Below are 15,007 nucleotides of genomic sequence, written 5' to 3' on the forward strand. Positions count from 1 at the left end.
AAACCCTTCTAGAAAATTCTAATCTCACCCAGAGTATAAGCCAAGTCAATACAATGGCCTACTAGGCAGTACATGATTGGACTTCTTGTCAGACCTCTGACTTCATCTGCTACCTGCTTCCTTGCTTGGTGTGCTCCAGCCACTAGTCTCCTTACTGTACTTCAAACGAGCCAGGAAGACTGCTACCTCAGGGCCTTTGCACATACTGTTCCCTCAGCTTGTATATTTCCCTAGATAACTCATGGCTTGCTCCTTTACCTCCGTGTATTTACTTAGATGCCACTTTCTCGGGGAGGCCTTCTTTATTTAAAGTTGCAACCCCCTGCCCAGTCACCCCCCCACCCCCGAATTCCCAACACCTTGTGTTGTTTTTATTTTTCTCCATAGCAATTATCACCGTTTGATAAGTGGTATATTTTTACTTATTTGTTTCTTTGTTTCCCCCGTAACATGAGGACAGGTGCATTGGTCTGGTTTATCCACTGCTGTATTCCTAGCACCTAAGAATGCTGGCAAAACAGTATTTCTCAACCTTTTGTTTTCACTGTTGCTCCTTAACCAAGGAGTCTTTTTAGACATTCCTCCTAATCACCCTCCACTCATGAAATTTTAATACCACAGATATATTGTATATTGGTTTCTGTATTGTATTTGTATATGTACTTTATACACATATAATACGTACTTTCTAAGGAGTAAGGGATATTTTCTTGCCCCCAAGAATCAATTTTCACCTCCTTAGGGGGTTTTGTTGCTGTGGAGAATACATAATGTAGCTTCTGGACACAGATGTGTTGGATGGATACATTTTGCTTGGAGTAGGATGCAGGGATGGAGTCTGGTTAGCAGGTTTGGGGTTTCTTGGTGGAAGCCAGTGATTCTGATGGAAAGGAGTTAGTGCCACATCGGTGAGGAGGGAAAGAAGGACAGGAGAGGACCATACAGATAGTGACCTCAGGGCCAAAGGAGAAGAAGAAGGGGGTTGGCAGTTTTAAGTGTGATGGGAGTTTCTGGTTGAGAACCTGAATTTGTCCTTTGAGTCAGGCAGTCACTGGTGACCTTGATATAAGCTGTTTCTGGGGTTGGTGGTAATAGAAGCTGAATTGAGTTTTTGGAGAGAATCTGGGACAATGCGGAAATAAAATAGAATAGTTGCCAAAGGGATGATAGGAGCCAGTGTGGGTTTTTTTTTTTTCCTTTTAAGAAGTTGAAAGACCTGGCTGGCAACTGGAATGGAATTTCAAATCTCTTTATTAAAAGAAAAATTTTAATCCAACATACTTGGGAGATTGTCAACATGTTAGATGGAAACTGATGGCTGTTTAATAATAAGGTTTAAAGTTTGGGATTTGTGAAAGAATCCATCTCAGACTTGAACATGACACAGCTCTTTTTTGTTAGCAGGGCAGGAGGATGGGGGAAGATGGACTTGTTCTCTCCATATTTCTGTTAGTTTGAGCAAAGGTCCAACTGTTTATGGAGGGATCTTATAATTGAACATTATAACAGTGAAATGGAAATTAAGATGCAAATTTCACCCACAGTCTCACCAACATAAAAAGCAAAGCTTTTCCTTTATTTTTGTTCCTTTCAAACCTTTGTCCATCTTAATATTAATTAATTAATATTTAATTATTATTAATTTTAATATTAATTAATATTATTAATTAATATTAATTAACTTTTACTTTTATTAATAAAAATAAAATTTATTTTATTAAATTAAAAAATTTATTATTAATTTTAAAATATTAATTAATATTGTTAATTAATATTAATATTAATTAATATTTCGTACATTACTATAATCATAATGAAGTTTTAAGGCCACATTCTGTTCTTTTTATTCAGAATATAAGCATTTCCCATGTCATACAGATTGTCTTCATAACTACCATTTAGATAACTACATGAATTTTCCATCAAACTGATGCAGTATTGTCCATCAGGTAGCCTTCCATTATCTCGGTATTATAGCTAATGTTTCCATGAACGTTTTCAAGCACATACCTTTTTCTCTCTTATCATGAGGGTGGGTGATGAGCAGGAATAACCTTTCTGGATGAATTCCCAGGAAAAGAATTACTTGGGCCAGCATGCTTTCTAAAAGAATGCTATCTAGATATGTAAAGGTCGAGGGAACCTAAAGATGTTGAGTTATAGTCTGTAACATACATGTTAAACTCCTGGTTCAAAGCTCAATTTCCCCTCTGTGAAGTCTGGAAAGTGGAGATTTCTGACAAGATATCGAGTCAGAAACAGAGCTAGAAGAAACTAGTCATTGGACTGACTCTACCAATAGAATAGAAGGCAGCCACGTCACAGGAGGGAGAGGAGAGAAAGGGAACCCATATCACATAGCTTGCTCAGCACGGAGGAAGGCTGTGGTACCCTCATGACTACAGTCTACTATTATGAAACAGAGCTGAGTAAATCACAGGTTAATGACTGGGAGTAAAAACGCAGTCACAGGGATGCTCTCTTTAGGAAGTTTACTCTCCTGCTGTCGTTTGGCCGGGGTGGGGGGAGGCTCTATTCCTTGGGCTGTATGTCTTGCCTCTGGACTCCCACTCTCCTTGAGCCTCTGATCTGTGGCACCCCCATTTCTGCAAAGCCTTTTCCAGTCTTTCCCTCTTCTGTCCCTCGTCAGATATTCCAAACCTCCCCCCGCTTTTAAGCAACTGTCACATCCCCACTCCATTTCCCTTAGTCTTGTCTGCCTGGCCTACAAAAGGCTCGAAAATATCTAGTGAACCGCACTGTTCCATTTCACAGAGAAAACAGAGGCTATCAGAGGAATTACCTCAACTTTTCAGTACCCCAGGGCCACCCTTCCTTTTGGTCCAGGCCAACCTTACCTCCATTCTTTTTTTTTTTTTTTTTTCGTGGTACGCGGGCCTCTCACTGTTGTGGCCTCTCCTGTTGCGGAGCACAGGCTCCGGACGCGCAGGCTCAGCGGCCATGGCTCACGGGCCCAGCCGCTCCGCGGCATGTGGGATCTTTGCGGACCAGATCACGAACCCGCGTCCCCTGCATCGGCAGGCGGACTCTCAACCACTGCGCCACCAGGGAAGCCCCAAGGACCTCCCTTCTTAAAGGAGGACCACTCCATCAAGACTGCTTTAGCAAAGGTCCCCCATGATCGTCTGTAAGAGTCACAGGGCTATCTTCGTTGTCTCGCACGCGATGCCTCTGTGGTGGTCAGGACTGTTGACCATCGCTTTCTGGTTGAAGGTTGCTCCTCCCACGGTTCCCCCTCAGCCAGTTCCCTCCCAGCTCACTGACCATCCCCTCTCAGTCTCCTTCTCAAGTCCCTCCTCCTCTACCCGGAAATATTGGTCTTTTCCAGAACACATCTTCTTTTGCCTTCTCATTCGATTCCCCTCTCTGGGAAGCCTCCTCTTCAGCTGTAGCTCCAGCTGCCACCTCCAATCTGCCAATTCCCGGCACTGTGCCTCCGCCCCAGCCTCGCTCATGACCTCCAGATCTGCGTAACTGATGGATATCTCTTGTTGCTGGCCCATAAGTGAACCTCATTAAACATGACACAAAGTAATTTCATCTTCTCTCTAAATTTTCCCCTTCTGTATTTAGCTTGGTGGATCATCACTACCGTCCCTCCAGAGGAAATCTGGGGTTCATCCTCTGTCACCAAGTCCTGTTGATTTGTTTTTGGTTTTTTTTTTTTTTTTTGAGGTACACGGGCCTCTCACCGTTGTGGCTTCTCCCGTTGCGGAGCACAGGCTCCAGACGTGCAGGCTCAGCGGCCATGGCTCACGGGCTCAGCCGCTCTGCGACATGTGGGATCTTCCCGGACCAGGGCACGAACCTGTGTCCCCTGCATCGGCAGGCGGACTCCCAACCACTGCAGTCCTGTTGATTTTTCTTCTGATTATCTTGGAAATATTTGCTCCCCTTTCCAGCCCTCTGACAGTGCTTTGGTTTGGACCTCCAAATCTTGGAGGAGCCTTCTGACTATCCTCCCCACCTCTCTTTTGGTCTTCCAATCTGTCTTCTGTCCTGACACATACCTGCTAAACATCTTTAAAGGGTCTCCCAATGCCCACAGGATAAAGCTAACTGCTTCCGGTCCGCGAAGTCCCTCACGTCTTGGTCCCTGCTCCCTCTCCAGCCTTACCTTCCTCTTCCACCTGTCTCTCACACACCCTCTGCACTCTGGCCACGGTAGGCTCTTCATACCTTGGCCCATGCTGTTCCTTTGCTCAGATTGGCCTCTTCAATGCCAGTTAGTGAAATCTAACTCTAATCCTTCCTTTCCTCTGATTTCTCTGTGCCTTGCCCTGACAGAGAGTAATTCTCCTTCTTTGAGCTTTCTGAACAACAGCATTCATGGTGATGGTAAAGGGTGCTATTCCCCCATCCATAGTTCTGGTTCTTCCCCATTCTGTTCTCATGATAGGATTGCACGTTTTGGCCCCTTTGGAGGACCCATGTAACAACCTTGGCCAAGAAAATATAAGTGGAAGTGGCATGTGTCAGTTCCGGGTCGGAGAATTTAGTTGCCAGTGTGAGAGCCTCCACAGCTCTTTGTTGCAACAACTGGTGACATTCCGGAAGGTGGCTGCATCCTGAAACAGACCTATAGCTAATCTCTGACGAATACGTACTGTGAGCAAGAAATCAATCTTTGTTGGTTTTTTTTTTTTTTGGCCGCACTGTGCAGTTTGTGGGATCTCAGTTCCCCGACCAGGGATTGAACCCGGGCCATGGCAGTGAAAGCCTGGAATCCTAACCACTAGGCCACCAGGGAACTCCCATTCTTTGTTGATTTAAACCTATAACATTTGGACATGTTTGTTATTAAAACACAACCTAGCCCTTCTTGACTGAGGAACCTGTACAGCTCTTATAAGTGGTCAGTTATTTAAAAACACGAATGCTAGATTCTTAGTTGTTTCTCTTATTCCCTGTGTGTCCTCAGAGTCTAGAAGAACACTTGAGCACATAGCACCAATGATCTTTTTGTGGGGGATGAGAGGGATGAGGGCACATATACTCTAACTTACAAAGAATTTGTGTTTTACATGTGAGGTTACACTGTTTTCAGTAGATCATTGGAAAGCAATAAGATTAAAAAAACTTTTTACTAACTGCTAAGTATGTTCTTTTATTACTTGCCATTAATCCATGTTTTATTTGATTGCTATAAATGTATGACTTTCATTTCACTTGCCTTAAAATTTATTTTATTTCTATCTCCTGGGTTCTTCTGTTATATTTTATCCTGAAACTTTGTTCTCTTTTTATCTCTTACTGATTCCAGTCTAGCAGTCGTATCTTTCATCCTGCAATTCTTTTTTTTTTTTTTTTTTTTTTGCGGTACGCGGACCTCTCCCATTGCGGAGCACAGGCTCCGGACGCGCACGCTCAGCGGCCACGGCTCACGGGCCCAGCCGCTCCGCGGCACGTGGGATCCTCCCGGACCGGGGCGCGAACCCGCGTCCCCTGCATCGGCAGGCCGACTCCCAACCACTGCGCCACCAGGGAAGCCCCATCCTGCAATTCTTAAAACAGGAATCAGTAAACCCGGTCTAAACCTATGTTTAGGCACTAACCAAGACTATGAGATGGTTAGAATCTCATGCATGACCAAAGCAAGAAGGGCGGGGAGCTGGTGGGAAGAGAGAAAAATAGCCAGGCATTAACCAAAGGACAAAATGGCAGGTTTGGAAAAGCACAGCTTCTGGAACTAGGCAAGTCTGAGATTAATCTGTTTTTTCCATTTACTGCTTATGGGGGCCTCTGCTACCTCAGCTCCCTTACCTGTAAATGTGGGTGGTAACAGAAATAAGTCAGAATTTTTGAGAGACACAGTGAGATCATTTATGTGGGAGCTCTTTGTAAATTTTACGCAAGCACTTAAATATTTTTTAACATGACAAGAATGGCAGAAGAGTTGTAGTTCCACCAAGAGCGGTGGATGTAAGAACTCAGTGCGGTGAGAGTGCTGGCATTTTCAAGTCTCAACCTTGATCACTGGGAGGAAAAGGAGTTATTTGGCCCACAGGTGGGGTCATATCTGTACATTAGGACCTAAGATCTTCCCAGAGGAGCCCTTAGCTTACATGGAAGTCAGACAAACTATCTTGTAGCTCAGAGTTTTGTTTTGTTTTGTTTTCCTGACCTGGTGGGTGACTATTACTGTACGTAATCCAAGAACTTTGGGTTTAGAGTTAATCACTTACTTGCTACCTGTCACACACTCCCCTCAGTGTCTGATCTACTGTTCCCGTTCTCGCTTGGAAACAATACTAAATACTGCTTCTCCTCACTGCCCTCATTCTGGTGACCTGCGCAGCCCCAACACTGAGGGCTTCTGACTCTTGGCCTCACATGATTCTACCTGTTTTGCCGTCATCCACCGCAATAGTTCTCAACCGTGGCTACACATTAGAATCACTTGGGGAGCTTCTAAACCATCCAGTGCTCAGGTCCCACCTCCAGAGATCCTGATTCAATTGGTCTGGGGTGGAGCCTTGGCATCAGTAGTTTTCAAGACTCCCTGGGTGATTCTAAATCACAGCCAGGGTTACAGACCACTGATCTAATGGTTTAGGTCGCATCGACCCTATTTGTCTTCATCTGGCTAGATGTCAACTGCAGGTAACACCATCTGTGAAGCTCTCAGAATGAAAGCAGCCCCTCTGATAAGGATGTTAGCAATGGTGCCGCCACTTCTTCCCAGATTAAAGCCGTGATGGTAGCTTCAGAGGTCCTGTTTTTCTTCTCAACTTGTCCTTCACATAAAAGGTAGGTTTCAAAAAGAAGTTGTATTTGGCCCCTTGGTGCTCAGCTATTCATTTTCTTGAAAGGGAATAAGGAGGAAGATTTCTTTTCTTCTTACAGAAATGCTCTTGATCTGACTTTCCCCTCAGCCCATCTGCCGCTAGTCATTATGAAAATCCAGTAAAAGACATTCCCTGACATAAACTCAATGCATTCATCTCCCTTAATATCACCCCTAGTCGCACACCCAGATATTGAGCCAGGCTTCTGATGGCTACGTGGTCAGGGAGAATGAAATCCATGACCCCAGCGCTTAAAAGGGGGAGACATGATGATATGATAGAAGCATTTAAAATACAGTTTTCTTGGTACCGCGCCTGAATTTCTCTCAGCTGAACTGTATCTGCCTGACTCCAGCCTATTGGAAGCAGCCCCATTAGTGAGTCTTAATCACCCACAGTGGCCGAGGGACAGCAGATGCTTTGGTGCATCTGTGTCTCTGATAACAGAACCCATTTAACTGCTCTGAATCCATGGGGTATGATTACATTGGGGTAATAACTCCCAAGAATGGCTTTGCCACAGTTATAACATGCTGAGAGGGAGCGGAATACAAATCCTGCATAAACTCGTCTGCCAGGTACAGTCAGCTGTTCGTCAGTGCTATCATACCTGTAATAAAAGAGCGTCACACCACAGCCAGTCTGGGCGTTCAGCTGCTTGACTAGACGAAAGGCACATTTGTCATTGTTTAATTTAGATGAGTTTTGTTTTTAAAAGAAATATGCCGTTAGCTTTATGAAAACCCCGATATAGTTCAGAGATTAAAATGAGGTTTTATTTTTCATCTTTTGAAAAAAGAGATCTGGGTTTATACTCATTCTATCCCATCTATCCCACTGATTCCTCATTAAAAAAGTATCCGTTTTTTGTAGTGAATCAAATGTACCTGCATTTTTGTTTTGTTTTATTTTTACATCCCTGCCTCTGTTTTGAAACTGTTCATGTCACCTCGGGAAGGAGCCTGCCATTTTCGTCATTGCTGTGGTGAAATGTTTATTGTAGTCCAAGTAGCTAACTTTGAAGATCATACCGTGTAGATTTTCGTTGGCAGAGATTTTTAACTCAGCTAACCACATGTGCGGTCAGATATCTCTGCCTTCAACGTAAACTATCAACGTCGAGGTGATATAATTACGTAACCCATGTGACCTGCTCAACCTAGATTCTTTTTTTTTTTTTTTTTTTACGCGGGCCTCTCACTGTTGTGGCCCCTTCCGGACGTGCAGCCTCAGCGGCCATGGCTCGCGGGCCCAGCCGCTCTGCGGCATGTGGGATCTTCCCGGACCGGGGCACGAACCCGTGTCCGCTGCATCGGCAGGCGGACTCTCAACCACTGCGCCACCAGGGAAGCCCTCAACCTAGATTCTTAAACAGGCTTGGCTTGACAGTTTTACTTTCCAAAGGTCAATGATTGGGACTGAGATATCAGGGCCACTGAAATGTGAAATAAAGAGGAAATGAATGAATTCAAATCTTAAGGCCAAGTACCATCACCTGGTCATATGAGAACTAGCTCTTGTGAAGCACCAACAAAATTGTTTCTCATCTTTGAGGTTTTTTTTTTTAATTGAAGTATAGTTGACTTACAATATTATATTAATTTCATGTGTACAACATAGTAATTTGATCTTTTTATAGATTATACTGCAAAGTTATAAAATATTGACTATATTTCCTGTGTTGTATATTACATCCTTATAACTATTTATTTTATAACTGGGAATTTGTACCCCTTCATCCCCTCCCCCTACTTTGCCTGCCCCACCCAACTCCCGTCTGCTAACCACTAGTTTGTTCTCTGTATCTGTAGGTCTGTTTCTGTTTTGTTATGTTTGTATTTTGTAATTCACCGCATATAATTGAAAACACACGGTATTTGTCTTTCTCTGTGTGACATTTTACTAAGTATAACACCCTCCAGTTTGATCCACGTTGTCACAAGTGGCAAGACTTCATTCTTTTTATGGCTGAGTAATATTCCATTGTATATATAAAATGTATCTTTTTTATCCATTCATCTGCTGATGGATACTTTGTTTCTATATCTTGGCTGTTATAAATGATGCTGCTATGAACATAGGGATGTGTATATCTTTTTGAATTAGCGTTTTTGCTTTCTTGGATAAATATCTCGGTGTGGAATTGCTGGATCATGTGGTAGTCCTATTTTTAATTTTTTGAGGAACCTCCGTAGTATACTGGGTAGTGGGTATACCAATTTACATTCCCACCAACAGTGCACAAAGGTTCTTTTTTCTCCACACCCTCACCAGCCCAACATAATATTTTAAATAGGTGGTGAAACTGAGTCCTACTCTTACATCGTCCTCAACTCTTTGCATCCTTTTTTGCGTATTGTAAGGAGACAGAATGTGGCAGAGGAACGAGCAGATCAAGAATTTCAGTCCTAGGTCTGCTACCTACTAGGTCTGTGTCTTTGGGAAGGTTTTGTGATCTCTCTGAGTTTCCAGTTTCTATATCTGTTCAAGAGAAGTAGCATCATAACGCCTCCCATGTAAGGGTTGGAGTCCATATCTGCAAAATGCCTGGCACCCGTGAGACACCCAATAATCGGGCAGCTGAAATTAGTATTTTTGTCTTTTCTGAAAGTCCTTGGGGACGATGAGTCACCCTCAGAGACCAAAAGAGAAGGCAGAGCAGCAAATTGTGAGGACAGTTTAGGAGTCATCCTCCAACAGGTAAAGTTCACACTCCAGGGTTAAGTTCTGGAAGTTCCACTGAGGACCTGCCACATAGAGCCTCAGAAGCAGCCCCGTCATGTCAGCCTCTACTTCATCTCTCAGGAAAGCCCAGGTCAATGGCTTTACTGTCTGTTAGAGTGGAGGGTAATTTAAAGGGAAGGAAGGTGTGTGTGTGTGTGTGTGTGTGTGTGTGTGTGTGTGTGTGTGTGTACACATATATGCAAAATTGCAATTGTCAAAGAAGGCTGATTTTGTGGATTATTTTTCTGGTAAGGATATTAGAGGTAGTTGTTAGGGAGGAGAGAGAAATAAACGTTCTTGTCCTGTACTAGCCAAGGAGAGCCAGAAGTTCCTTTTCTCAAAAACACCTTTTCCATATTTCTCGCTAATTTGAGGATAATTTCTGCTTAAGTTCTGCCTCTGGGTAAAGAATACCTGTGGAGTGTTAAATATACTAGTCACTCCTCATTTCTTGCCATTACCAGTTCATGAAATCAGATTCAGGAAAGAGGAGTTTTTCAGTGAGAATGGAAGAGGAGTTTCTAGGAAAAATGAAAGAAAAAAACGGAAGCAAGTAGGGCAGCCTCTCCCTGTCTTTTGATTTTCTCCCTTTTTTTTGCTTTCTCAATAATTCTCTCTTAATTACTTGAGTGTTTATGGCTGTTCCTGCTCTTTGGAACCCATTAACCCATTTCCTTAGAATTCCAGAATTCCCCATTTTTCATTTTCTCCTTCTTTAACCTGCAATTTTCTATACAAAAAGTAAAAGGTTATGACAGGGGGAAAAAAAAAAGAAGCATTCACTTTGATAATGAAATTCATCTGGGTCCTAATAAATGGTAGGTATCTCAGAATACTTCACTTTAAAAATCAGGAGCTTTGAAAATGAAAGAGCAAAGGCACACAAAACTCACCACTTCTAATGATGGTGGCTAAAATCTGTCAGTGGGGGTTTCGAGCAACTGAAGCTAGAAGAGTCATGCAAATTTAAAGCTGGAAGGGCCTTGTCTAGAACAGCCAGCTCCTTGTTATACAGATCATAGAGTGTTTGAACTGGAAGAGACATTAGAAATAGCCTAGTTTCACCTTCCATTTTGTAGATGCAAGAACTGAAAACCAACGAAGTGACATAATTTGCTGGAAGTCTAACCTCCAGCGAGTGGAAAATTGCATCGCAAATTGCTTAAACATTTACTAAGTACCCCTTTGTGACAGACGTCATGCTAGGTCCTGGTTTGAGGGAGAAACGGGATGGTTTGAGGGATACACATCCCCTTGCCTTCTTGGGGCTCCAGTTCTCCTTGCAGTGAAACACACATCCTCAAACACTTTCAGTACAAGGTGATTTGAAATAACAGAGTGAACATTAAGGTCTGGAAAGGATATAACTGTGAGAATTTGGCTTTCCCCTTCATGCTAGTGTTTCCTAAACATTACGATCCGCTATCCCACTAATCACTTTTTCCCCCCAATGGGAGGAAAACAGCATCACTATTAGCTGGACTGTTTCAATGGGTGAGTGAGACTAGACAGTAGCCCCTCCCCCACACCCCGAGGTAAAAGGCCAGAGGGGCCCTGCATGCTGGGTGACACAGTACAGGTGGCTTCCCACCAGGTAGTCTTCCTCAAACTCAATAGGTGTCCCTCCTACCTGTGCTGTGCCTGCTTCCACACAGGCGGTGCGCTAAGGAAGAGGGGAGAGATAGGCATTGTTACTAGAAGGAGGTACGTCAAAGACCTTTGCAGCTGTGCCACGTGTAGGTAGGGTGATGGGAGAGATGCAAGTAGATCACTTGGAACAGGTGGGAACAGCAGGAGACAGGAGTCACACTTGCAGGGGACCATGGAGACAGAGTGCCAACTCTCAGTGTTGGTCACAGAGACCCTGAATCCCAACTATTCTACCCCAGAATATGTTTGAGAAGCCACCTGCTTGCTCACCGAAGTAGTTTCAACATTCCCCCTGCGGTCTGGGTCATATGCCTCATTTGGTCAAGAAACTCTGCTTCTCTAAAACGTGAAGTCAGCTAAATTTCTTCTAAGCTTTTTCCAAATTTTCCATCATAAGGTCCAAGATGCTTTAGAAAGTATGACTCAGGTTGCGAGCTGTGATACGTGATTGGTTAAATTTTATTTTTCACATGTCAAAAAAAATATTCCATATGTTTTCCCCAGCTCATTGAACTGTCTTGGCAATGAAGAGATCAGCGTGTCTAGGAATGATTGACACCATATGATTCTTGGGTATCATATTTTGATGACGCTCTGCACTGTTTCAAACCAAAACAGAAACACACCCACACACCCTGCGCTCAAAAGCCAGTACTTTTTGTCTTGATGACTACATTTAGAGTTTAAACATCATCATTAAAATTTTACGGGTGACATATCAGGAAAAACTAAGCCGACCAAGTTGTGTTGCCTAGAAAGAAAAACAGTCCTTCATTATAATGAATGAAATTGTGTGCTAGGTATGAAGGCTAGTGACCTCTAGAAGATGAATCACCGACCCATAAATGGATGAGAATCAGCCAGAGTAAACGAGGCAGAAGTTTTCCCAGCACAATTGTGCATGCTGGCAGGGAAGATGTTTGTTATAATTAAAAGAGATAGAATGGTCAATAGGGAACATTTAATAGGAACAAATATGACAACATCACCTAACTATTTTTCTGGTCCATTCTTCATCCTCACGTTATACCATACATCTGGGTTTTAAGAGTGACACATACATTGCACATAAAAATAACACACATCAACTTGTACAGCAGAACCAAGCAGAAATTCATTTAGAATAAGGACACTGTCAATGCCCGAATTATTCAGAGTAAACCTCCAACTAAATCTGCACTGTCCAATGCAAGATTTTCTTCACTAGGCTGGGGAAAATGTTCAGAGTATCATGGGGACTAATGCAATCCTGTGAGATAGGCTAGGGTACTGTTTAAACCCCACCAGCTCTGTGAGTCTTCACAGAAAGCAAAGGGGCACCTGATTAGAACAACTTCATTACAGACAGGGCCGACGTAGGACACAGCCTTAAAAAATCCTTCATTGAACCAGAGAGGACTGTGGCCCTGTGAGGATTAAATGAGACAAGATATGCATAGCGCTTACTGTGAAGTAAGTGTTTAGAAGACATATTGTTTTGGAACATGTCCTGTGCTATGAGTAAAGTTTATCTTCATTTCACTGTACAAAATGCAGAGGCTCCAGAAAAATCCCCGTAGGCTCCCTGCTTTTGTCTAAGTTCATTTGTGAGAAGCTTTACTCACACTTTAGCTGCCAATGACTCATGGTTAAATCGTTTCACTCATCTCTTTTCCTTTTTTGTTTTTTAATACAGTTGCAAATCACGTGACATTCTGCTTTGTTCTTTTTTCCCCCCTAAGGGAAGCTAAGCAACTCTAAGAGCCCCATTACCTTAATGAACTAAAGCCATGCAGTGAAAAGGGTGGGTATCCACTTCATCAAATCTAGTAGATGATAATTTCTTGAAAAGCTGAAGACTAATTCTTGGGGATTTTCTGGAGCCCTATGCAAATTCATATCACTTAACAGCCTATGTGAGTTGAAGGTTGGTGTCCAGTGACTGCTAAGAAATTGTCAGGAATGTTGCAGAGATATAAATAGGCCAGCACTGAAATTTAATTAGACACTGCATACGTTAATAATAAATTCAATTAATTTAGCCTTCTACCTATGCTAGAAAAAAAATACCCAGGCAACATAATAATTCATTTTAAATGCCTCAGTTGGTAACCTCCTTTCCTGAAGAGTGATTTATGCAGTAATTTCCTGGCTGTGTCGTCATAAGATTGTTCCAAACCAGCCCTTTTGAAATAATCATAATTTCTGAATGTGCACTAGGAGAGATATAACAAATGACTTTTTATTAATTTTCATTTAATGAGTTGCCTATTCACATGGTAATTTTTAAAAAATTCTCTTCTTAAGATAAACAGGTTGTAAATACTACAGGTAACACTTCCATTTCACAAATATCGCGACAGGAAAATCTGTCTCATATTCTGTACGTGATTCGAAGGTTAATCAGTGGCAAATTTTCTATCCTAAATAGCCTTCTAATTCTTTCTCAGTTAGCACAGCATATCATTTTAAATTTCTATAGTCAAATGATCCAAATTGGGTAAGGAAAAAAAAAAAAAAAAAAGAATATTTTTCAACTGCAAAGCTCCTAGGAGGGAAAATAAGGGTGTAGACAGGAAACAAAGTTCTGTGCAAGGGGGAAAAGCAGTTGGATAAGGAGCCCATGACACTGGTTCTTTTTTAAAGAACAAAACCAAGATCATCTCTTACAGCTTTCCTGTTGCACAAGTTCCTCCCTTTTAAAAACGGAGTCCATAATTTCTTACATAAATATTAATATTTAAGAATTTTAATTGCTTGTCTTTTCAAAAAGTTTAATTCCCTGGCAACTCATGAACTATAAGTTGTCATAAGAAAAATAGCAAGAATGAAATAATAAAAACGAGGAAGAAGAAACTATCCAGAAGAGACCTGGGTATTTCAAGTAGTTCATACCTGTTTAAAAAGTCCTGCAATAGACAGGGCCAGGCTCTTCAAAATAATTTCTTGCAACACTTGGAAGAGTTTGCCTAAAGTATTAAATAATTCAAATGCAATAGTTACTTACATGAGAACCGAAAGGGCCTTGCTCCCAGCCCGCACTGCCTCACGCCCTCTCCATGGAAAAGCCCGTACTGCATCTCGCCCATGAACTTGTCCAGCTCCTGCCCCGAGGCATTGACGAGCAGAGCCCCAGTTTTGCAGAAGAAGGTGGCTTTGATCCACAAAGGTGTCCCCAGGGCTGCCACAGCTCCAAGGGCACACACAAAGCTTAACATCCCAGCCATGCAAAAAATGACTTTCTTCTGTTGGCTTGGCATGATGAGAAATGGCTCTTGTGAGGGTGAGGTTCAAAAACCAGACCTTTGTGACCGACGAGAAGTGACTGCCCCTTTGACTGCATTTATTATGGAAGGTGAACAGACAGAACCCCGCTGAAAAGGCAACTTCACCATCGACGGTGTTTCTCACCAGGTTAAATGTCAGAACGCCAGGAAGAAGGTGGCTTCATCACGCGTACTTGTTTTTTTTCTCCTTTTCTGCTGCCGCTTCTAATTTGAAATCTTTGGACTAAGCATCTGTAAAATAAAACTCTTTCAAACTGCCTTCAAGTATCTCCTCTTGTGTCCCTTGGTAACAGAGGTCTAAGATAACAGATGGAGTCCTCCGTGTAACTTGATGAATGCCTCCCCTCTCCTCTGCCTTTTGTCTGATTGGGTGAGTTGAAACTTTCAGAAACGGGCTTGGCTCCTATGGTAAATTTTCAGCAACTTGAGAAGTTCGTTTATTGATGTGTTTTTATTTTTGTTTTTGCTTTTGGTGGGGAGAGAAGAGGAGTGTCATTAGAGGTAGGAAGAATATACACACACGCGCGCACACACACACACACATATATATTGGCAATT

General features: G+C 42.5%; 1 protein-coding gene across 2 annotated transcripts in view; it reads right to left on the bottom strand.

Moving 5' to 3' along the window:
- CLRN1 (clarin 1) overlaps positions 1-14,422 on the bottom strand; it is a 38,140-nt gene extending 23,718 nt beyond the window's left edge. For both annotated transcript variants that reach the window (XM_032631351.1, XM_032631350.1), the window contains exon 1: positions 14,170-14,422. In XM_032631351.1, coding sequence (XP_032487242.1) covers positions 14,170-14,422 — 253 coding nt within the window. The remainder of the gene's footprint in view (positions 1-14,169) is intronic.
- Between the last annotated feature and the right edge of the window lie 585 nt (positions 14,423-15,007).

This window comes from Phocoena sinus, chromosome 4, assembly GCF_008692025.1.
Source record: "Phocoena sinus isolate mPhoSin1 chromosome 4, mPhoSin1.pri, whole genome shotgun sequence".
NCBI classification, from domain to species: Eukaryota; Metazoa; Chordata; class Mammalia; order Artiodactyla; family Phocoenidae; genus Phocoena; species Phocoena sinus.